The sequence below is a fragment of the Diplotaxodon limnothrissa genome, linkage group LG23, assembly GCF_057381915.1.
Source record: "Diplotaxodon limnothrissa isolate DT_005_m linkage group LG23, D_limnothrissa_male_GT1.1, whole genome shotgun sequence".
Lineage (NCBI taxonomy): Eukaryota > Metazoa > Chordata > Actinopteri > Cichliformes > Cichlidae > Diplotaxodon > Diplotaxodon limnothrissa.
Window position 1 is genome coordinate 32466605 of NC_140617.1, and position 25710 is coordinate 32492314.

Consider the following 25710-nt stretch of genomic DNA (forward strand, 5'->3'; position numbering starts at 1 on the left):
CATAATTACAAAGAAATCATCCCAATATTTGTATTTATTTCAAAGTGCAGTGATGTATGTATTGTAATATGCTGTTGGTATTTTATACATAAACGATATTAACAGGAGATAATCTGGCACCACACACAGCTTCCTCAGTAAGAAATCTTCGTTATTGAAAGTCTGAATTAATTTTGGGCTTGAAGAACACTGTCATGTTATGGCTATTCAATGCTCCAATGCTCTGACACTAAACATCTATGTCAGCGGTGGTTTCTTCCACATATGCAATGACATCATTTAAAATCAGTGTCTACGTTCTTACAATTCTGTAACTGAATATGCCTTCAAATACAAATGATTGCAGCTAGTTTGATGACTGGGTGGATTTGTCTTTCAGTGCAAGAAGGTAGTATTCACCATTCTTGCCCAAAGTACTTACCACAAAAAAAACATACAAGTTATTGTGATTACAATAAATCATACTCATGAACTATATATTAGAAATGGTTTATATCATATCTGGGTAATTACTTGGTGCTAATTATTTAGCTTTAAAAAGAGGACACTGACTGTAGTAAATATAGCTCAGTTTGCCATTTCTCTGGTCTCACTGACATTTAATGTCAGTAAATAAAATACTGCCTCAGCCTCCTAGTAGATGCACTTGCCAGATCTGGTGATCAAGAACAAACCTATTGTTGCATTAACAGGTTCATGTTGTGTAGTGTCTCTACTGCAGTTTTAATTATCTTTCACTGTAGCTGTCGACCAATGTGCTCCAGTCACTGTGACTTTGAGGCAGTTACTATCCTAAACTGCCAGAAGCTCCCCTTCTGTGTTCTGGGAATTTTGAATAAGAACAGGACTTTTTCTTTCCTACCTAAAAACAAACAACAAGCAAATGTATACTTTACCATGCTGGGGAATTGCTTTAGCGTCCTTTAGAAACACTTGTGAATGTGGCACAATGGTAGGGGAAGTGGAGTAACTAAATTCCTGAATGGTGTTGAAGGAGTTTCCAGTCTACAAACACAACTCCTGAAAAGTAAATGTGGCCATTATGTTCTCAGTTAGATTAGATCTTTATTTCTCATGTCACTTTGAAAGCTTATAAGGAGCTTAAATTTAACTTGGGGATTCTCAAATGACACAAGCAAAGATTATATACAGTATTATAAACTGTCAGCTATGATAAAGGAGACCAAATGTACACATTTTGTTATTTTCGTAGCATATGTTTTTCTGTAAGTTACAGATTTTTTTTTGTTGTTGCCAGAGGCAGGTGCTGATATCCATAAAGCATTCCATATTTCCATACTTAACTCTTTGCAGTTATAAAAATATCACATATTTCTTAATTTCTTTCAGTCCCTGTGTTGACAAGTGCGTCTTGATGCAACTCACCAACATTATTGCTGCATTAGCACAGTAGTAAATTCTGGAACTCTTAAGTAAACATATATAGTAAAACATGGCTATTAGCAAATTTTTGTTTTTTTTACAGGTTTCTTTAAATACTTGACACACTTTCAAAGTGCAAAAAAACTGATCTGAAAACTAGAAAAAAAAAAGGTGCAAATCATACTACAAAGATCTGGTGAAAGCATAAAAGAAGACATGGCACTTCTATAGCACGGTGTGGAGGTGAGAACAGAAATGTGTGAGGATAATAAAGATGGCATTGGATTCTGCAGCTTGGCTTGTGCTGATCAATAGTTTAATTTGGCCATGAGCAAAGTTTTGTGTGGATTGATTGCCTTCTTGGGGCCTTGCCATTTTTTCCTCATCTCCACGATGAGTTTCTAAACACTGCTAAGGAGAAATTACAAGCCGAGGAATAATAATACTTCACATATCAGCATTCGATCACCCCTAAAGGTTCCTCTTTGTAATTGTCCTAACTTCATCTTGACCTACAAAATTTCAAAACTGACTTTAATTGTCTAAACGTAAGTACAGGTAGCAGTTTTCCTCCTGACTAAAGAAACAAAGGAAATTCTTCTGCCACTAAACAAAGTCAGCTTAGTAACAAAGTTAGTTTGATTCAGCAGGTGATTGAAATGTGAGATTGAAACCAAGTCACTTTGGAAAAAACCCCCCAAAAACCCCAAAACACTGATGAATCTCACTCACTGATAAGTCAAAGAAAACTGATGTAATGCCAGAACACAGATTTGTGTGTATCTGTAAAGGCAAGGCATTTTCTGTTCTTACTGTTGGAGTAACTTTAAATATCTGCTTTTAAACATTATCAGTATCTACAAAATGCGCATGACCATTTTGTACACAGTGATTCAATTCCCGCAATGACAACTTGTATTCATGTACAGCATGGCCCCCCACCCCCCGCGCCATTGGAGGACAAATTCCACTTAAAGCACTTTACCTGAGGTTTCCTTATGAATGCTGCAATTTGCCTAAGCAGGGAGTCTTACTTGCGTGAGAGAACACATGAACACGCAGTCACAGGTACACGCGCACGCACGCACACACAGCTTGCACACTAAGATAATAACCCTGCAGGTTCATCAAGCATGCTTTCAGAGGTTTGGGGAGGATATGATTCCTACTTTGGGAGTGGGGGAGGGGTAGGGCGGCTGAAGTCTTGTTGTGGATTTTGGGGAGATTTTTTTGGCTCCTTGTGGACTCTGCTGTGTGAGGCTGGAGAAGTCTCCTGTACACAGAGCCCAGCATCGCTGACATCACTCTGACTGAGTTTGTCCCATCAAAGCCTTTCCAGCAGGTCTTGCTGCTCCCTTAACTTCTCCTTATTACTGAATAAAAGAAGCTCTCCAGAGGTTCCTTCTTTTCCTCTGATTTGGAGTTCAGTCATTTTTATAGGCCAGGTTAGCACCCCGCCCTACACAAAAGAGGTCACATGTGGTCAGCTGGTATTGAATGACATCACCCCTGACTTTGAACCCTCTGATCTGGCTGCGGTGTTGGATGGGGGGGTAGGGGCTTGGGAGAGCAGGGCTGGGACAGAACCAATCACTAAGTGGAGGAAGTGGATGTCTTGCTTGTGGAGAAACTGGAAGAAAGAAGAGACAAGTATAAAACAGATTAATGGCATCTTCTGCTTTGTATAGTTACTGACTTCTGAGCACTAAATCTGAGGGAAGCTGTTACCTCTGGAGCCTGTGCACCATGTGAGCAACCAATGAATCAGAGATGCCAGGGTAGGCCTCCTCAGCCAGCAGGATAGCCTCTTTCAGCTCATCCAGGACCAAGGGGTTCCCGTTCACCTGTTCCTGTCGTGCCTTCAGCTGGGAGGTAGAACACAGGGAAGGAGCCACACACTTTGTTAATCTAATGACACAAAGACACAATACAAAACTACACATCTAAGGAGCTAGAAACGGTTGAGCATTAATTTTGCACAACAGGAAGAAGTGGTGACATGTTGTTTATCTTTATATACCACGTATGTTCTGAAAACGCAGTCACTCAAAATGTAAAAACAAAATAAAACTGCTTGTTTGATTGAGTTTAGTCAATTAATTTGAATGTTTAGATGAGTGAAACAGACAAAGGGAAATTACTCAATGGAAGCCCTGCTTGAAAACCATGGAAACGCAGCAAAGTTCATTTGGACAACACCAAAAACTATGTGAGCGAAAGAATGAGTCACACACAAATTACAGTTCCCAAAATATTCAGTGTGAAAAACAAGTCTCGTCTATAGTTTGCAGAAATCCACCACAGCTACACGAGTCAGACCAAGTGAGAAGTGATGGCTGTGGAGGAGAACAACTACTCAGCTGATCGTCCACATGAAGCTGCTTACCTCAGATAATGCAGGAGAGATAACAGTGGCCAGGCTCTGTGAATAAGGCCTCTTTGGAATGTCTTTTTTCTGTGTTAAAAGAAAATAAAGAAGTGCACTTACAGGGGATTAAAAAACAAAAAATTCTCAATTTCCCCAAATAACATCACAACTTTTTATCACAGTAAAGTGCGCATAAGCTGCAGATACACTACGTCAAAGTAGGAAAATGGAGCTGGCTAAGGAGCCAGATGGATAAAGTGTCAAATTAAAAATTTTTAAAAACTAAACAAAAATCCATTCATGGCTGACCTGATCTGTTGTTCCTGACTGGCCATCCCCATTCTGCAGCTTCTTGGGGTCCTTCTCTCGGATGGTGAAGATCCAATCATCACTACCAAAGTCGTTCCCACCTGAGGCCTGGCCATCCTGCTCTCTGATTGGACAGATATTAAAGAGGATTTTGGACATTTATCAGGATGAGTGATAAAGTCATGCATGTTAAGTGCTTCCAGCTCATCAGAACAAAGCAGCACAGAGATGAATGCATTTTTTCGTTAATGAAAATTCACTTCACAGTTAAAGACATTTTGGACTTACGAGTCGGACTCGTCGGAACTGGATTCTGTGGTTCTAGACTGCTCTGCCTTCCACCTTTTGTACTTGTCCACCAGTTCGGTCAGGTAGGACGTCTTCTTCGCATGACGGACGATCAGCTTATGCTTCAGCAGCTCTTTGGCAGTTGGTCTCTGTAAAAACAAAGCTTTGAGATGAGCATGTGATGCAGTCTGAAAACTCTGTACAGACAGCAAAACAAAACTTAATATTACTTACAAAACTGGGCTCTTTGTTGAGGCAGGCCTCGACAAATTCCTTGAGTGGTTTACTGTAGTTGCCCTCCAGTGTGGGCGGATTGTTCTTTGGGATGAGGAATAAAACCTTCATTGGATGGAGATCTGAATGGGGCGGCTCACCCTTTGCCAACTCAATAGCAGTGATGCCCAGAGACCAGATATCAGCCTGGAACACACAGAAGATAAATATAAGATAAACTAAATGTAAGAGTTCTCGTTATACCTTGGAGTGACTGAGCTGTGGACATCCTTTACTTTGTGACAAAGAAGCTAAAAACAACTAAAAATAACTAAATTCCACAAAGCTAGATAAAGAAAAAGATCATTTGTGGTCAAGTAGTGAAAATAACAACTAAATCTGGGTGCAGTTCCCCCCTCCAGGGGCAAGGGTACCTAGACCCGGTTTGTAGAGTACGCTTGGGGAGTGTGATCGTGTGTACAGTGTCTCTTTATGTCTGTCTCCACGTTGGTTGAGTGTGGAGTGAGTGCATATGAGAGCATGAGGGGGGGAATGGATGTTTGTGTCTGTGTGTGCCTGTATGTCTGTGTCTATATGTCAGGCTGGGTATCAGACGCCACCTCTCTGGGGACACCTCAGGCCCTCCAAGGTTTGGAGGCCTATCTCCACCTACCACCACTTCCCCTGCCGGTGGCGGACTCCCTCAGGTGTCGGTGCGTTGGTGGTTCTTTGTGTCTGGGGGTGGGCGTCCAGGTACACACCGGCTCACTCCTTGGCGGCCGCTTATCGGGGCCTGGAGCCTGGGGCTCGCTCGGGCCCCTTCGGGGGTGGGGTGCCCCCGGCCTCTCGGCCTGGGGCTCGGTCACTCAGGCACAGCTGGCGGCCGGCGGAGCTCACGGGCGCGTCACTGCAACTCCCCCTGGCTTCTGCTCCGCGGCTGCTGAGTGAACCCTCATCTGGGACTCTCCTCAGCTCTTACTGGAACAGTGGCGCGGCTGCCCCTCTGTTGGTCTTCCATGGTCTCTTGTGTTCTGGGGGCCTCTGGATGTCTGGAGTTTTGATCTCCTCCATACCTGCTTCACACCCTGGAGGACGGGGCTGTGGCCCCCCCACACTCCCTAGCAGATCGTTACATGGAGAAACCTTTGGAATACAAGCGCGCTGATCCACACAGGTATGCACACGGGTGTTCACTGCTCGTAGACCCAAATTACACCTTTCTTGGCTGCTACTTCGAAGCACATCTGTCCTGCGTGCTGCACAACAACATTGAATATTTAGTATTTACTGCTGTTTACACTTAGCTAGATTAATGCGATGGTGTTGTGTTTAGTATGTTGCTTTGTTTTTTTTTTGTCTTTTTTTGCTTGTTTTCTATTCTTCTCTCAACAGGTGATCCAGGAGATTTTTATTTTTTTTCTCCCCCCCTTTCTCACTGTCCCTCTCCCCTTCTGTTTTTCCTTTCCTTCCTCTTTCTTCCTCCCTTTCCTATCTCTCACTCATGTCTGTCCCGTCTGTAACATCTGAAAATAAAATATAATAAATAATAAAAACAAAGATCGACCAAATGGACCAATATGGCAATGCCACGATGATCCATTTGGCAAAGTAAATCCATTGGGTATCCTTGTTGGTCTTCAGACAACAATTCTGATGGCTAAAGAACCAAATGGGACAGGCGAGGAAAAAAAAAAAAAGAAACAAAAATCTGGTTTAAAAAAAAAAAAAAGACAATTCTTCAATTTTACCATCATCAGGTCCCAATCAGCCCAAATAGCAAAGAGAAATAAAAAATGCATGCTATGGAAGAGTTCGGGTCTTAGGAGGTTAAAGCTCAGTGGATAGTCGACCACAGTGCTTCACAGAGTCGCACCAGGCTAAGATTTAACCCAAATGTACCAAATGATTTTAAAATGATGCAGATGCTGATGGAAGCATTTCCATGTAAAACAAGTTTCTCATTAAGGATAACAATGACCTATATGGTACAATGGTAAAAAAAGAAAAAAAAAAAGAAAAAAGAAAATAACAACTAAAAAAAGTTCATTTTAAGGCCACACATGTACTTTGTTATCCACTAAAAGACTAATTACAGACAACCAAGACTCTTCTTGCGAGTTTATATGTGCCGGCTGGACGAACCATTACTGATGTCCTTTTGGTCACAAGTCACTCTGGTAACTCACATCTTTCCTCTGCTGCTCATAGGGAGCCAGCGCCCACTTCAGAAAGTTACTCCTGTTCTATGTGGCATTTACCATCCTTTTAAGAAATGCACAGAGCAGTCACCAACAACAATAATAATTAATTACTTAACACCCATTTCCACAAACAGTTAATGGATGAAACGAAGGACCAGTTTGCAGGACTGTTATTCCATTTCTTAAGGAGATGACTTTCAGATACTGTTCACCTGCTGCAGAAAGTGGACATGAAATGCAGCACAATCTCAATGAAGTGGGCACCAGTTCGACATGGTAGCTGTCACTTTGAAAGCAGCTGAAAGCACATGTGCTGCTGCAGGCTGCTCTTCCTACGCTGTGTGCATCAGCCTAAGCTGACATAACTCTAACACTATTACAACCACATGACTGGTAAAGATGCTATTTTCATTGTCACCGGTCTTTCATAGCGTCTGTTAAAAAATATATGTAATGGATTTATACTGACCATGTTTTCAATTGCTGTCGAGGAAAGCTTTTAGACAGCTCTATGTACAAGTTATTCACAGTTTTCTTTTTTGTGTCATTTTAGCATCGTGAAAACTTTGAAGTTTACATTTACAGCAGAGTGTAGCCTGAAAGATTGCCAGAGGAATGTAAGTCAACGTAGCTGTGTACACTATGTAACTGGCTCTGAACTCACCTTGGAATCATAGGCCGACTGTTTGATGACCTCAGGGGCCATCCAAAAGGGGGTGCCCACAAAAGTGTTGCGTTTGATCTGGGTGTCTGTGAGCTGCCCGGCAACACCAAAATCAGCCAACTTTACTTCTCCTTGCTCAGACAGCAGAACGTTGGCAGCTGCAAAAGGAACAAGAAGGATAGCTGATGTGATCCAGCCTTGCTACTGTTTCAGACAATTCTCTTAATGCCATTTATCTACATCACCAATTTCTATAATAAAGAGGGAACGGTCAGATAGCTTTCAGAGAACTGCTGCAATGTTCATCTCAAGTGAACAACATCATAATGAAAGAAACTAAGTGGGTGTCAAAACCATGATATTTGTGTTCACTCCCTGAAGCCTAAACAGCTGAAACATGTGTCCTCTAATTATAGCACTCAAAGTCAGTTGGCTACCTTTGATATCCCTGTGGATCTTTTTCTCAGAGTGCAGGTACTCCAGGCCCTTGAGGATCTCTCTTAGGATCGTGGCGATCTGGGTCTCATCCAGAGCTCCAGGCTCCATCTTTGGAAAAAAAACCAAACAAGCAAACAAAAACTATGAGCTGTGGGTTTCAGCAGAGTTGTCTTCACGGAGATGACTGCTCATTTTCTGTGAGAAACATGTAAAAACCAGAAATAACGACTGAGCACACATACTACTATAGCCAGTACATTTATATCCTTTACATGGTCTTGGGTCAGGTTGACGTGTCTATACAGACATGTCACAGATACAAAACACACAATTATGGTTACATTATTATAATCTGAGCACAGGGAAGTCTTTCACCCTCAACATGACCAAAAGTTTTAGCTGTCAGAGGACTTTAGAGTTCATATTTGTTAATTGTATTCGAACAGAGACTAATTGCAATCAGTAAACATACATGTTTTCTCTACTGTTTGAAACTGAGATGAAGACAATAACTGTTAATAGTTCTATGTCAGACTAGGTTTTAAAACCCCAAATACATCCTCAGTCAGTGTGACCTGGGGGATACCAAATGGTCCTAAAAGTGAAGACAATACAGGTTTTGTGTACAGTGATAAACAGTGATAGTGACACTTGTGTTGTTTACTACTATTGCAATACAATGCTGTTTCAGTAGATGTACATTTTGAATTATGTAGTGTGCCATCAATCCCAGCAGTTCCTGTAAAAAGGACAGACTCATTTTACTGCTTCTAAGCTCGAAGCGCTGATAAAATGTTGTTCAGTCTCATTAACACAAATTTACAGAAATTTTCTATGGACAACATACAACATTTTGACCCATATACACATTGGGCTTGAGATGTGAACAAACACTGTCAATACTATATAAAGGAAAGAGTGTCAGAGGTTTTCTTTTGACAACTATTGTACTGGGTTGAGAGAACCACTTACCAAATCTAATGCTGAACCGCCACCTAAATATTCCATAATGATCCATAGCTTTGTGTCCTGGAATGGTAAACAGGAAGAATGAAAAGAGAAGACATTGAGTACTTTGGCATATTTGTGGGTGAAAGATATACAGTTGCTTTTTTAAGTTTAGTTTACTTTTTGCATAGTGACAAGTATGTTACAGGATCCAGAGAACACACCACTGCATTTATAGCTTCAGCTAGTTTGCAGTGATATTTAGATTCGGACCATAATGTGATACTTAGGCCACGTCCACACATACGGGTATTTTTGAGAACAGAGAAAAAAATCCCGTCCACACGTAAACGCAAAAAAGAAGGAAAACACTGCTAGGAACATGCCATGGTGATATATTCCTAACCGTGTAGAAATGTTGGCCAATCAGAAGTCTAGAAGCCTGGGTGGGAAAGAGTAAACAAAGATGGTGCATAGAACTGAGTCCTATGTATGGAGGAACAGTAACTGTGTGTGTATATGTAAGCATTTAAACACTGCAGTGAGTAAAATTAACAGTAACAGTATTTTGTCTAAAGTCCGCCAATGTATAAATTAATTTCACCAAAACAATAACGTGGCACACAGTGTGACGTGAAAAAAGGCGCACACCTTTGACGCTGTGTTTTCTCTGTTTTCCTCGTCCACACGTAAATGCAAAAATTGAGTTTTAGAAAATATCCACGCTGGCAGGAGTTTTTAAAAATCTCAGTTTTCAGTGACCGAAAACGCAGTTTACATGTGGACGAAAGGTGCAAACGCATAGAAAAATCTGCGTTTTCAAAAATACCTGAGTACGTGTTGATGTAGCCTTAGAATCCCCGTTGTCATGCGCACACATACAAATGCAACTAAAAACACATCTCTGGTGGGTGTCTTGAGTCATTTTTAGGCTAATCCCCATTAAATTTTGGATTATTTGTTGGAAACGTGGGCAGCAGAAGGAAGTTCATTGTATATCTCATCAAATTTGCTCAATGTCAAGTTCGACTAAACATCTTGTGTTAATGCAGGAGTAACTTGGAATACATGTAATCAGGTACTTAAGTTGCACAGACACACATGTAAGAAGTAACTAAAGTCGACCTCAGTAAAGGCCTGGCAGAGCATCTCATGTGTTCCAGATTCCAGAATTCTCATTCCAGTAATAATGGTGGTCAAATGCTTATGTGGGACCAAGTCATTGTTTTGCAAGTCTCAAGTAAGTCTCAAGTCTTTATCCTCAAGTCACAAGTCAAGTCTCAAGTAATGTCAGGCAAGTCAGAGTCGAGTCTCAAGTCACTGGTGTAAAAGTCCGAGTAAAGTCACAAGTCTGAAACTTTGAATTTCAAGTCCTTTCGAGTCTTAAAAAAAAAAAAGCATGTTGCAGTTATATGCTAAATGTAAATATTAGACCATGTGATTTTTAAATCTGTGTTTTTCTCAACACATGACAAAATAGTGAACTTAGAAAATATACACAAATTGTGAAATTGCATCTCTTTAAAATGCAGCTCAATTAAACTTAGCTCCAATAATAATTTTCAACGACAGTTCTGAGATAAGCTGCATGTTATTCTTGGATGCACTTGTAGGGCCGGCTTTAAAATCGCATGACAAAAATATCATACACATTAAAAAAAACTGTATCACCAATGGAGCCTGGACAACATTTGCTAGTTAGATGAAGTCAGCTATCTCATCATAGCAAAAGAGAAGGACCACCTACTGTTCTTTATGCAACTTCAACTGTTGGACAAAGTTGGAAGTTGTTCCATCTCTGTCTGTGATTCTCTGCTTGGATGTTTTGCATATTGCATTTCGGTTTTTTGTTGACTACTTCATAGTTTATGTACCTGAAAAAAATAACTCCTTGCAGCATTTTCGAGGGTTTTTTTTTCTTTAAAAAAAAAAAAAATCTGGTTAATTTGATTGGCTGTGCTACAGCTCACGCACATATACGTACGGAGTGTGGTTTGAATAAATGAATTGAATTAATGGTGCACACTTTCTATATAATATGCGTGTTACATTTTATATTTGGGGTGAAATATCAAGTCTCTTCAAGTAAACCGGTTCAAGTCCAATTCAAGTCCCAGGTCATTGGTGTAAAAGTCCAAGTCAAGTCACAAGTCTTAGAACATTTTTTCAAGTCAAGTCTAAAGTCATAAAATTAATGACTCGAGTCCACACCTCTGACACCAAGCACGGGAATAAATATCGCTGTAATTTGGGGCTTTTAATGATTTGTTTGTATCGTTCTTTTCCCAGGCTGGACTGATTGTACAGCATACAGATTTAATGGCTTTAAAAGAAACAAGACGACCAAAGCAGGGTCAAAAGTACACATGAAGGCTCAACGGTATATACACTCTCTTAAAATCATTTAAAACCACTTTTAATAACTGGTGCTATACCCTGCTAATATTTGGTTAAATGTCTCTTAGCAAGCTGCACCTCAACTAGATGCTTTCGCAGAAAAGCTTTGATGTCTTCATGCTTCATTATTTAATCCATCTTGTGCGATGTACCAGCAGAACTGGCAGCAAAACAGCCTTAGCACGATGGTACTGTTACCATGCTTGACAGCTGGTACAGAGGCTTTAGGTTTGAAAGCCTCATCTCCACTCCTCTAATTATACCTCTTTTCATTGTAGACAAGCAGCTCAATCTTTTTCTTGTCTGAGACGAACACAAAAAACATATCTCCGGAAGGTAATTGTTTGTCCATGTGGACGACTAAATTTCAGTCAAACCAAAAGATGTCGATTTTGGAGCAGGGCCTTTTTTCTTGATCTGCAACCTCTCAGACCATGGCGGTGTCAAACTCGCTTCACTGTGGGCAGTGAGGCTGGTGTTCCAGGAGTTTTCTTAACAGACTTGGTCTTTATGTCATCCCTGAACATGCTAACCAATTTCCTCTCATCTGGAGCTGACTTTTTGAGTATTCCTCAAGATCAAACTGGTGAAAACATCTGAATAACTTGTACTTGTGTAGTTTCAGCTGATGGTTTCTGAATCTGCAGTTGTTTAGAAATGGCTCCAAGAGACCTCCCAACTTGTGTAAATCTACAATTATCCTTCTTAAGATCCTCACAGAGTTCCTTGAATTTTTCAAGACATTTTTTCTTATAAGAACTGGTCAATCTAATGAGTGTTGTCAAACAAATCCTTTTGATGCTGGCAAAGACAAATTACCAGTAGTCAATCATTTTCACTAACAAGACGTCAACAGGCCTTGACCATATCAAGTTAAAATACACTATAAAACCTTCAGGACCATTAATTAAACTGGTTTTAAATCACTGAATTAAATGATTAAAGAGAGTGTAAGTATAAACCTCCATGTACAGTTTTGACGCCAAGTGATGAGAAAATCCAAAATGGATTTAGATTTGACTTGTGCACATTAAAGCTGTATGTTGTATAATCATTCCACCCTGGCAAAACCCACAAAAAGAAATAAACCCCCCCACAAAATATCATGACATTTATGCCTGTGACAAGCATATGTACACTTCTTACCATAATTGTATACAAATATTAAATGTTTTGCCAGCATGCACAGTCATCTTTGATTCTCTGAAAACAGAATACTAAAGCTAAGTCTACAATTAAATCAGATCTTGACTGTTTGATGTCAAATCCACTGCGGTGGTGTAAAGAGCCAAAATTAGACCAAATGTTTATAAATACGTATGAACCTGAAAGTATGCTGCTGATTGCAACCTTGCTTTTGTGTGAGAAACAAACATCACCTTCAGGTATGAGCCATAGTACTTGGTGATAAAGGGGCTGTCGCACTGGCTCAGCACAGTGATCTCTTGCTGGATGTCTTCGATCTCGTCCTCTGCTTCCTCTAGATCTATGATCTTGATCGCCACGACCTTCTGTGTACGGTTGTCGATGCCTTTGAATACCTCACCAAATGAACCCTTGCCAATGCGCTCAAGCTTGGTGAACAGCTCCTCTGGGTCCACTCTAGCATTCTGATGTTTGACAGGCAGGGGAAACAAAACAAAGGCGGAAAGGGAAGATGGATTGAAAAAGCAAAACACAAAACAAACAAACAAAAAAACATAAAAGAAAGGAATGTTTAAAAAGAAATCAGCCTTGGGGAACAAACAGGAAACACCAGCAGGGTGCCATTCTTACAGGACACATTAATTCACTCATTGCAACACCTTTTGTTTGTGTACACAAAAAGAAAGACACAGGAGAATGAAAGGGAAAAGTGTAAAAATTGGACAGCATGCAGGTTAAGAAAGCATTAAAAACAAACAAACAAACAAACAAACAAACAAAAAACAAAAACCCAAAATGTAAACGGAAGGCAACATTTTAGTCGAGCTACCCCTTTGGGGTTTACTGTGCGCTCATCATTTTCTTCATTAATTTTTTTGAAACAAAACAAGCAAACAAACAAAAGACACCCCCCCCCCCCCCAAAAAAAAAAAAAAAAAAAAAAACATATAGAAGAGAAAAACAATGACCAAATTAAACTTTCAAAAAGGCTGAGTTACTGTTCTCATGATTATTAGTAAATGAAACGTTGTAGCTCTGCTTTGGACTCTCTAGGCCTGAGGTAGCATGTATAAACACACATTAAAAATCTTAATACGCTGAGGACTTAAGTCTGACTGCAGTAAAAACATCTAAGATTAAGTCAATCAACCCGTATGAGGCTTTCAAGGGGACTTGGAGATCAGGGCTACTTAACATGAATCATACATTCATGTCATTACTCATATATCATATACAGTATATAAGCATACAGATACATACACTATACAGACAAAAGTATTGGGCCACACCATTCTGAATTCAAATGTTTTCAGTCACATATGCACGGGTGTATACAAATCAAGCACCTAGCCAAGCAGCCTGCCTTTACAAACGGTTGTGAGAGAATGGGCTGTTCTAAAGAGCTCAATGAATTTGAGTGTGATTAACACATTAGTTACAGTGAAATATCTAGGCACGAAGAAATTTCTAAGAGCTAATATTAAAAGATGTAAGCCTTTAGGAACCACAGCAACGGATTGACAAAGTGACAGAGCATGTAATATTGCACAGCAGGGTCGCCAAGTGCTGAGGCTTAGTTACTAACACTCTGCTGACTCAGTAAGTTCAACATCAGCACAAAAAATGTGCATTGGGAGCTTCTTGACATGGGTTGCCATGATTGAGCAGCTCAAGCAGTTGTATGTGTAGGTGGTAGAGGGTGTGATATAGCTCATGATACAAGAAAATTTTTGTAATACTTTAAAAATACTTTCTATCTAGAATGTTGTATCTTAAATACTTAAAGTCCTGCTAGCATCTCCTCCTTCATAGCCTGGTCGCACTTAACACTGTTTCTGCCTCACGTGGTGAAACACATTTGTCATTTCCAGCTTTTGTGGTAACACTGTTCTTACATATTTTACAAAGTGCTGTGCTTTGTTAGAGACAGTTTAAGTAGCTCCTTTTTAGGTACTAACCCGCTGTCAGAGACTGACACATGGTTCTCAGACAAGACCACAGTAGGGAATGTAAACGCATAGCATTACTATATTAATGATAACCCCATTGACATATTTATCTCATGTAAAAATTTGTACAGGTATTTTTGTGATATCATACACAGCTCTTGTACGTCTTATTTCCTTTGACAAGTTTTACATGCTGCCTGTTTAACACTGAGTAACTGCTTTTGCCTGATTTTAAATCGTTTGAGCAGTCACACAGAAAAGCTTAACACTCTGGAGTGCTTATGATGGAAAAACTGAAAGTGTGCTTAGTGAATTCACTGAAAACTGTATCGGTGGGGCCGGTGGATAGTAACACTGAGTGTATCTGAGTGGGGTATGAAAAAACCTTTAACACCACAGGAAGTGAACTAAAATTACTGAATTCTCAAGAGGCTGTTATGTGGGAAACACAGGACTAGGCACCAACAAAAACAACTTCTTTTTTTGACCTCTCTGAGCAAAGGCAGGGTCAATGTGTCCATTTTGAGATTACTAAAAAATGAAGCCACTGGTTTATACAAGGAGGAACCCTTCTGTCAAAGGGTGCCTTTAAATCCAATTTTCCAAGGAAAAACCATTGACTCTGCGAGTAAAATGTGTTACAATTTCTCCAAATTGTGGACTGGCAGGCAACAACGATGATTTAGCGTGCTTTAGTGTTGTGCAGACTCATATAACATAAACCTAACCTTTGTATACTTTCAGTATGAGTTACTATGTATTAACTGAGGTAGCCGTTGGCTAATCCCAAAAGCTTCTCTACTTCTGATATGCATCTTGTGTTTACTAACAAGCCTGCAAAGACAGCATAATCTGGTGCGTGAGGCAGTTTACATTAGGAACAGTTATCTGCTCTAGTCATCTGCCCAACACAAGCTCTACAGGCGCAGTAAGGATACGTGAGATGCAGGAACAAAGTTCCAGCTTGCACGTCTCTGCACAACGGCACGTGAGAGCTCAATATTTCCTTCAAGTCATGACTGAAATATCCGAATTTTACCTCTTGCAATTCAAAATATGTGTCATTAAATAGTAGACTTGTTGTCAGTGATACTAACAATGAAAACACATGGAGCAGAAAGGTTAATTAACTTACCCTCGGCACACGCAAGTCTGTGTGTTTTGGTAGCTTTTAGAGAATATGTACCTCCGATTTATTCTGCCCAGTTCACTAATAATGGAATGTTCTACCTCGAGCATGAGGCGAATTGACGCGATGTACCAGAGTACTTAAACGCTTCACTTCACTGAGCCGAGTGGGAGTACAAACTCACAGCAGGGAGGCAAACGATTTAAATTCTGTTCTGACAGTCATCTCGACTACGTATTGCGGACAGACTCCACAGACATTTAACTTACCTGCATCCCCGGCAGGTTACCCTGAACGGGAGAATGGGCCATGGTGATGCTGACTGGTTCTGTAGTGCAGGGCTGAGGTCTGATCGGTTTCACTTGTGTTTACAGTCCCGGCTGTGGTGCCGTTAATGCCCCACAGCGCTCCTGCAGCACACCTAGCTACCCAGATCTGCTCAGAATACCCCCGGTTACTCTCAAACAGGACAATAAAATGTCCTTCCTGCACACGAACTAATGCACTTTTTCTGTATCCGAACAACCTAAGACACCCAAAACAGCTGAGCACGCTAACCAACGTTTGCTAACGCTAACTCTGAAGAAATCCGCAATGTTAGCTTACTAACCAGAAGGCTAAGTGTTAACTAGTGTGTTAAATTAATTTTCTCACTCGTAGAAGTAATACCGTTTGCGAAAAAATGATATCTGTAATAAAGTAGCAGCGACGACTGTGTATTTCAAATTTAACCTGATGTCACTTTCTCAAAGCGTATTCTCTAGCTAACGGTGTCGTCAGCTAGCTAACATGATTAGCGGGTTAGCTCCCTGGCCAACGCAGACGACCTGCCAAACGTTCCGTCAGCTTGGACTACAATTCGTCTGCATACGGCAAATGTCACCCACAGAACAGAAACTCTAAGCAACCCAGCTTATATCTTTGCACTAACTCGTCACCCGCTGCTCTACAGGTCTGGCATCCACAGCAAGGATAGTGTCACCAGTGTTTTTGTTTCCTCCCTCATTTTCGTCCCGTACTCTCGGCCATCTTGTCGGTGCCGTGACGCCTGACTGGGCGGATCCGGATCCGAATCAGCAGCAGCATCTTTACTTCTCTCCCACCTAGCAGGTGTTGATGGCAGCTGGATTGATCCTGGGCTCCCAGACTTTATTTGTCTTTTCTTTTTTGAATGACTGAGTGCGAGTTTAATACTAATAAAAAGGATCCATATTTAAACCACAGAATCTCATCTAAGAAGTTCTGTTTGGCCTGTTCTGGTAACACCGCTTTACGGCAAAGAACAAAAACTGTCAATAATTCATAAACGTAGCGTTTTTAAAAAAGACCAAATAGCAGTACCTTGTCTTAAAATGCCTTAAAGTGCAAACATACTTATTTTAATGTTCCCATTAAGGCGTTATGTCAAAATTCAGACATGTTAAGTCCTAATAAGTTTTTTCGGCATTGAATGCATAATCTGTGTAATGACAAATATACTCACTATTCACTATTACTATTTATTCATCACGCGATCATATGTTAAGATAACGGTAAGATAAAAGTAATATGCCCCTTATTTGGAAGGATCATTGAATACGAGAAAAAAATGAATATGTCGTCTTTCTTTCATTGTTTTTTTTCTTCTTAAATTATTATTTTTATTTAATCATTTACTATAAACAAAACCAGCTTGGTAGACCTGACCTTTTACGATGAAACTCAAAGTTTTCCATATTAATACAGTTTATTTAAAACCACCTTTCAAGACACCCAAGGACGCTTAGTAGAATTAAAAACATAGTAGAAGATAAAATAAACAAACAATCAGTTTACAGTGAATATGCAGACTTGGACAGAACCGCTGTTTATTATATCTGGGGGAAGAGAGTTCCACATATTCCTTATTCAACCTATATCAGCCTATAGAATTTATTTCATTTTCTGCCATATTTATGCATGATCAAACTCCATCATAGCCTAAAGAACTCATAATATCCCAAATAATAGATTTCAGTCTCAGACTGCAGGCTTGCTTACTTGTAGTTCAAAGAGTTGCAAAACTTAAAATAAAAAGGCGGGGGCAATTTCCCCCCTGCTTCAAGCAAAAGTTTGACAAGGAATCCAAGAGTTGATGGGTTTGGCCTTAGAAAGCAGTTCACTGTAGCCTGATCATCATTAAATGCCACCATCAACTTAAATATTGATTACTTAGGTAAGTACTTAAGTACTGACGTTCATGCTATTGTCTTGTGTTACTCTTAAGTGAGATTAAACAGTTGCATTATGAATATAGGCTAAATCTAATTGCAACGGTTTTCTATGGCCACCAGAGGAGGGCACCCCGGTATAAACTTCACTGCAGCGGCATCCTGGTCAAACGTGAACTCCGGCACAGGCACAGCATGGCGTGCTGCAGCTAGAAATAATGATGGAATGACCGGAGCATTTCTGTAGCCGGTGTGTAAGACGTTCTGGATAGTGGTAATGGGCATTTGACGTAATATTATGCGTTATATGTTTATATCTGAAATGAGAAGAAAATAATGACAATGGCTGCGGCTGTTTTCAGTGTGGAGGGGGCCTGTGTATGGCGCAGTGGTTGAGAAAATCCACATGGGTAACACCAAACAAGCAGACATTGCTCCATTGCTGTATTGATTGCTGTCGCGGTTAAACTAGATATTAATAACGCACGCAGTACAGTACAGTATTTAAACTGCACCCTACTGAAATACATTGAATGTTTTTTTCACAGATCCAATTGAAACAATAGACTGTTTGGCCGAACATAGTTATGCGTGTCTTAACGACTACAAATGACTATAAATATGTATTCACAAATGAATCCCTGTATGCTCACTCGCCTGTGTGCTCATCACCGCCGCGTCCCGGGGTGAGCGCGTGTAATGGGAAGCACTACCTCCCTCCTTCGTGCGTAAATTATGTAGGGCAGGACGGCAATGCTTTGCTACCTCCATTTGATCAAACCCACCCGGTGAATACGAGGGAGAAAAGAGACATCAAATCAGCTACAACAAAAAGCCATCCTCGTTTTCGAGACGCATTTGACAGAGGCGGAGTAGCGCATCACGACTTGCCTGTTGTGAAGCCAAGGAGAAGAAAAGATGGACATCACGGATCAAGGAGCTCAAATGGAGCCGCTCTTGCCAACGGTAAGGCTAAATATTCACGTACTTGCAGTATTTGTGTTCAGTTCTTTAAAATTTAACTGATAATCTTGTTGAAATCATAATGTACTGTTGGTGCTCAGTGTTTACCCCTTTGGAATAAGACAGGCGCAAGCACGTGATAAATGAATGATTCATTTTCATTATAATCGTGCTTCAAAATGACCAATATTCGGACGCTTTGCCGGCTATATGACGCATGACTATATCACGACTAACATGGATGTTGCGCATCATATATAGGGGATGCAGTTCCCTTGTGCACTGCATGTATATCCGAGTAGAAGATGTTCACATCCTTCATATCCAAACGCCTTCACACAGGAGGCATTTGTGATGAGGCTAGTTGTATTTCATGGGTTCTTTGCTTCTTGTGTAGAAATCATATGGGCTGGCTACCCCCTCGACCCAGTTTTCTTATCTATATGAAAATATACTGCCAAGCTGTTGCTTTAAGTACACATCATCTCAAGATGATACAGTGAGATGAGCATAAAGTGTTTGATCCTAGCAGTGAGGAGACAGAGACAGGAGAGACTGGATTTTTATGACTTGAAAATATCATATTCGGCAAATTGACTGTATCATGCAGGAATTTATGTGCAGTAATCATATTCTATCTCATGTGTAGGTGTTACTGTCAATACAGTTATAGACAGAGAGATGCAGCACAAAAAAAACTGACTGAGGAATACATGCATCTGTAGTATAGCAAATTAACAAACCCAATGGCAGAGTTACACACAAACAAACACATGCAACACACTGAGACACTTGAAGGCACAGCCTGGTTCTGCGGTCAGCCTCTCCTCATTAGCATTCAGGTGAGACTGTGTGGAGAAAAAAAAATGTCAGCTGCCTTGGAAGCACTGTCAGTGCCAGAGGAGATATGAAATATGCTGCTTTGTGCTCACCATTTAAAAAAAAGCACCAAATAGAGGCAAATCAATACTCTCATTGTTTGTTCTATTTGTAGCTGTGTTACATGAGGACTTAGTTTTCCGCAGCTTATGGTGTACAGTGAAGCCTGATGGGGCTGATGTGGTATGGGATGGGATGTTCCGTTTCCCCGCAGTGCCATTGCAGTGGAGTCGTTTCCCTGTCATTGTACACTCTAAGAAATAAAATGTTGTATTTACTCCACCCAGTTATGTCAACCAGTTCCACACAACTGGGTTAGTGAAATATAAAATGTATGATACATTTAATTTGAACAAGAAATTTTAAGTACATCTGATAAGATTTGGATAATTAAATGCAAATCAAAAGAATCATGTTGTATTAGCTGAATATCATAATGTTGATATAACTAACCTTGTTGATTTAAATTGAGAAGACTAAATAAAACCTACTCAACCAAAACAAGCTGTACTTACTTTGAGAAATAACATGTTGTATTTACTCCACCCAGTTATGTCAACCGGTTCCACACAACTGGGTTAGTGAAATATAAAATGTATGATATATTTAATTTGAACAACAAATTTTAAGTAAATCTGATAAATCTACTCACCCAAAACACGCTCTACTGAAACTATAGGATTAAATCACTTTAACAGAATTGCAACTTAGTCTATTTAAGTTTGTAAATTAAATAAATCGAACACAAGTTTATTCAGTTAACCTAACTTTAATAACACTTTGTGTAAAACTTGTTGAAGCACACTTTGAGCAATTCAAATGCTTCTAGATCTTTTTCCCCAAACAATCTTTACATATATTCAAGTGCATTTTAGGTGCAGGAAGACAAGATACAGAATGTCATGTTAAACTGAAATGATTAAAACTGGAAAGTGTTGTGATTCCAACATTTTTAACATTAACATGACTTAATTTAAACTTGATTGGGCTACAATGAAAAGCCCACAATACAGCCCTGCAAACAGCAGGTAGAAATTACTTTTGTGTCATTTTTGTCCATATTTAGAAAAATAACCTTTGCTTCAAAACTTAAACTGAAGTCCAAAGTTAGGAGCAGTCTTTTTCAGTGTAGTTGGATGTTGGTAAAGGTTCAAGAACAAAGAACGCAGAAAAGTGAAAGGCCTTGCAGAAGTTCTTGTGGCAATTCAAACTGAACAGTTTATGAAGTGCAAGGAGAAGGGTTCGAGAACCTTAAAGTTCAGTGTCCTCTATAGTTCACTGCAGGCTGTTTCACTCAAGCAGTTTGTTTTTCAGAACCTGCACCTTCATGGATAGGTTGTTCCCATCCAACTCCATCAGCACCTTCTGAAGAAATTCAAATGTGTATTTCAGGTGCTTTGGGTAGCTCAGATTTAGACTATAGATTAGTCCAAGCAGGAGGGCACAACCCTTTGCCACATCACTAAGAGCTTGCAGCACAGTGCATCCTTCTATGATGACACCAATGTCCTCAGGTGTATCTGCAGAGTTTGCTCTCATGTCTGACAACATAGACTCCCAAAGTCAGCTGCTCTGTTTCTCTGCTTGCACCAAGATCCACATCCTTTAAATAAAAATTAAAAAAAGATAAGTTAATTGCGTACATATACATATGGACAAGTAAGTCCACCTTCCATTTCCAATCCCAAATTTAAAAAAGGAAAATAACTGATCGTTTTCCTTTTTTAACTTACCAAGAATTCCTTGAACAGGTCATCTGGCTTTTCATTTAAGTAGACACAGACAGCTTTCAGAATGCATTCCTGTCAAACATCAACGCTGGGATTCTGGTGGAGATAAGAACTCAATATGAGAGAAGTTTCCTATTTTGGTTCCTTTCAACCTCTTTACAAAACAAAGTCAAAAATATTAACACATAGCAGATATGTGATTAAGCAATGTTTCATAACTCACATCAGTGATGTGCAGTGAGGTTCATGATTGGTAAGGCACTGACTCCTCTGTGTCAGATTAACAAATATATGAACCCAAAAATCGAAGCTTTTCAATTTTGACATTACGTGAAAGCTTTCATTTTTGCTTTAATCAATTCTAGATTGTTCAACAATATATTTAATAATTGTGCCCCTAAAAATATTAAAATTAAATAGAAGATTAGAACTGGGCAATATGGACTTAAAATCCTATCATGACATTTTGTGGATAACAATAAGTCTGTGAAGGTTCACAGTCATCCAGGTCATCGTAGTCTAAGGAGCTTGGAAAGAAAAGTGAAGCTTCTTCAGTGAAGATTTCTGACACTAAACCAGAAATCAACATGGAGTCGAATTCTTTCAAACAATGTAGCAACTTAATTGATGCACATTTCTAAAATACACTACACATTCATTTCATTCTTCAAACTACAGGATCGCTGGCGCTCCCAGTGGTCATTACTGATGTCAGGGAGCAGGTGCGGTAGATGTTGGGAGTAATTTTAAAACTGTCGGTCTTAGTAGGCAAGTCTCATCTTAACAAGAATCGCAAAAGATTTTGGAAAATTACACCGAAGCAGGTTCAACAATATTTGTTAAATGTTTTCATACTTCTAACATGTGAGAGAGGTATACAAGCTAGAGTGTTAAAAAATTTGCCAGGCATCATTTGTTTAAAAAAAATGCAAAAGTATTCCCGAAAGTGTCAGATGTGTATCAGTTAGTATACATTAATCAAATTTGTCATCCTTAAATTGTTGAACTTACCAAATAATCCTCAGATGGCGATGGATTCTATCCAGGATGCTAAGCATATGCAAGTCTCAGTTGAAAATGGCGGATGATCAAACTTCCACACTGCACATGTGCAAACTCAGAAGTACGGAGAGCCTATTAGGACAATCCTCTTTAAATTAAAGTGCTCTTCATTTTAAATGAACTTTTTACATTGGATTTAATTTACTGCATTTTGTTGTATTGAAATATTATGTTATTAATTAAATTCAAAACAACATACTTGTGTTTAAAGTTAAAAATCAATTGGTGGCATTAGTTTTAACATGAAGCATTTACATAATGCTACCAACATCAGAGTGTCATTTCTTAGAGTGTAGCTCATTGCTGTTTCCCCATCCCTCCTCCTACATAGCTCATAGCAAGTGTTGTCATGGTTTCATCAGGATGTGTATGAGTATGTGAGGTGTTAATATAGTGAGAATCTCAGGGACTTCTCAGCAAACGACGTGGCTATAAAAAACCAGTGCAATTGTGTACCGTTCTACTGTGTTACCAGGTTTCCAGGGTCATGCATGGGAGTATGTTTAATTTACAACAGCAAGCGCTGCATTCAAATGCATTATTGGTTTTCAATGTCTGCTGCCTTTGAGTTGTTACACTCAAAGTTTACGTGCTAAGGTATGTTTTTCACAGACCATTTTGGCTGACAGTAATGTTCTTGCGTGTCTTGCTTTTGTCCCATTAAGTGATTTCCTGATATATATTTTTTAATTGCAGGAACAAAGTTCCCAAGAAACTAAAGAAGTGGTGAGTAACACAGAATAATGCAAACTATATGACTTTCTTATTGTTTTGCATGGTCAGTGGACTGCTCCAACCCCTCAGTCATCAGTTGGTTTCTGATAAGAGGCAGGTACTGTAAGGTTATAGAGTCAGTCTGGTGTGGGATGGCTGTATAGCTCAGTAGGAAAAAGTAGTAGTAGTGTTAGCAGCGAAAAAACTGCTGGGTACAATTCTAGCTTGCAGGGAATAGATTTACACAACTGTCTAATATATTGTTTCCCCCTTTGTAAGTATTTCTTGTTTGCTTTGTTTTAGTCTTAATGAAAAAATAATCACATGCAAAAATTTGGATAAAAAAGCCTCCTAGTACTAAAAAGTTATTGAATGACATCAAGCAGGTGGCCAGGTAACATGCTGGATGTCTGCATAAGTTTCACTGTTATTTTTTATTTCAGCTATCTTGAATGGATAGTGATGATCAATCAACACCAAAACGTTAGCTGGGTGTACTAATGTTGATTTTGTGTTTGGTGTATGTGTAGAGTTTGCAGTTGAAATAAATGGTAAAGAGTTTTAGAAAAAGATTTTAAACCCTATATACTATAAGCCACTGTTATGCATACATGCATACACCACTCTATTCTCTGTATTTTAAGTCCTGTATTGATCTCACATCTACACCACAAGCAACGGTGAGAAGAAAACTAGAGAAAACCCGCACATGCTCGGGGAGATCATCCAAACTGTGTTGTTCTTGCCATGAGGTGACAGTGCAAAGTGTTGAGTAGACTTCCAACTTAAGACTGAAAATTATAGGAAATCTAAAGCTTCACAAAAAACAAATGTTAGAGACCGCAAATATTGTGTTTTTTGTGGGGGTGGAGGGAAGCCCTCATCTGCATAAGAAACTGTAAAAAAAAATAGCTCAACACTGCAAACGAATCTGTCTTACTAAGGCAGAATGAATGAATGAGTAGATATTATAAAATTGAATGCAGGCCTGCATTGCTTTACTGGTACTATTGTGCTTCTCAGAACAATAGGAAGTAATTAAAAGTAAATGATCAGATAGATTTACTGATGCCTCAGATGGTGTTCTCACATTCTTTGCTGTTAAAAAGCTGTTAATCTGCAATAATATAGCAGCTGTATTTGGTTCAGATCTTCAATTAGATTGCTTGCTAAACAGATGTTGACTATTTTAGGTTGCAATAATCACACGTCACCTGCATTTGGCATCTACAATAGGTTAACAAAAATAAATAATAACAGATAATCTATGTGAAGGCTTTATATCTGTGAAATGCCTTTGAGAGTATGAGCCAAATATAGGAGTATGAGAAGAAAAACCATGGAGGATAGGTTTGATATGTGCATGCTATTTGCTCTGACAAAATATTGTTTATGCAACTGTGGGCCAAGAGCCAAACTGAGGACAAGACTAAGTACAAAGTGCCCCTGTCTAAACTGACAGGGGCACTTTGATGACTTTCACATTACAAGATATTGTGAATAAATACAAATATTAGAACCCTGTTTTATTAAGTAATGACAACAGTAACTAAATTAAACTCTGCGATAGAATGGAAGATAAATCAAATTTATCATTCACACGTATATACAATAATTTCACATGGAAAGTAAAACTTTGGTAACATTAGAAATAGATAAAGCTCAAATCTTAGTGTTTGAATAACTCAAAACTTAATTTCAGAGCAAATTTATTAAATCATAGAGGCTATTTTAAAAATTCTTTAACTAATAATGTCCTTATATACAATGCTGCTTTTGACAGGAGGCATCAGTCATCTTTAATTCCGTTCAGTTCAATTTTATTTACACAGCGACAAATCACCAAAACAGTCGCCTTAAGGCATTTTATATTCTAAGGTAGACCCTACAATAATACATACAGAGAAAAACCCAACAGTAAGCACTTTGGCAACGGTGGGAAGGAAAAACTCTTTAACAGGAAGAAACCTCTTGCAGAACCAGGCTCATGGAGCGGCGGCCATCTGCTGCGACCAGCAGATGGCCGCTATAAACTGTTGTTGGCATAACTTGGCCTTTTAAGTAGTCTTTGGTGTGGCATCAGGGTGGCTCAAACACTTTGCGTATCTTTTAGGAATTTCAAAAAGATAATAGTTTCAGTTTAATTCCTTTAGTTTAGTTTCTTTAGTTTTAGTTTAGCAGAAGCATTCCTAATGACACTTAGATATGAGAATATCTAACTCTAGTGTCTGGAAATTAAATTGAGCAGAATGTGTTTAGCCTAACTTAGAATATAAAAATTGAAACTTTCTTTGTAGCCAGCTTCAATAAACCAAAAGGGCAACTAGAAATACTTTTAAATGTTTTTTTTTTTTACCTGAATCAATACATAATTGTTAGTTAAGTCTGTGACCCCAATTAAAAAAAAAAAACAAAAGTTAAAAAAAAATGGATAGCTCAATGTATAGTTAGCTTAGTTTAACATTAAGCCTTGTAAATGACCAAAGTGCTAGTGTAACCCAGTGTTAAAAACGGGATTAAAAGTATAAATATTCATACTCTCACGATGGGAATAAATATTGATAAAAACAAAATTAATTATAATAAATACTGATAAAAAGCATGTAAACATAAGTTTAATATGTACATATGTATATGTGGTATATAGATGGTGTGGGGGCAGGACTTAGTCCTTTAGAGTGTGTTTGTCAGATCCACTGAGCGACCAATCATTGGCCGGTCTGACCCTCCCCCCAGTCTG

At 39.2% G+C, this 25710-nt stretch overlaps 1 protein-coding gene across 1 annotated transcript; it reads right to left on the minus strand.

Annotated features, from left to right (window-relative positions):
- Positions 1-1038: 1038 nt before the first annotated feature.
- stk24b (serine/threonine kinase 24b (STE20 homolog, yeast)) lies at positions 1039-16468 on the minus strand. The gene is made up of 11 exons (XM_085347645.1): positions 15703-16468; positions 12589-12819; positions 8837-8893; positions 7864-7972; positions 7427-7584; positions 4583-4768; positions 4349-4497; positions 4061-4184; positions 3770-3838; positions 3112-3248; positions 1039-3013 (listed from the first exon to the last, which is right to left on the minus strand). The coding sequence occupies exons 1-11, from the start codon at positions 15742-15744 to the stop codon at positions 2977-2979; spliced, it is 1299 nt and encodes a 432-aa protein (XP_085203771.1). The 5' UTR covers positions 15745-16468; the 3' UTR covers positions 1039-2976.
- Between the last annotated feature and the right edge of the window lie 9242 nt (positions 16469-25710).

Excerpts from the sequence above, each read along its gene's own strand:
- stk24b (XM_085347645.1), bottom strand. The coding sequence starts at position 15,744 with ATGGCCCATTCTCCCGTTCAGGGTAACCTGCCGGGGATGCAG. Across the intron at positions 7,585-7,863 it reads GATCCACAGGGATATCAAAG|CTGCCAACGTTCTGCTGTCT; the intron begins GTAGCCAACTGA and ends TTCCTTTTGCAG. Across the intron at positions 3,839-4,060 it reads AGTCAGGAACAACAGATCAG|AAAAAAGACATTCCAAAGAG; the intron begins GTCAGCCATGAA and ends CTTTTAACACAG.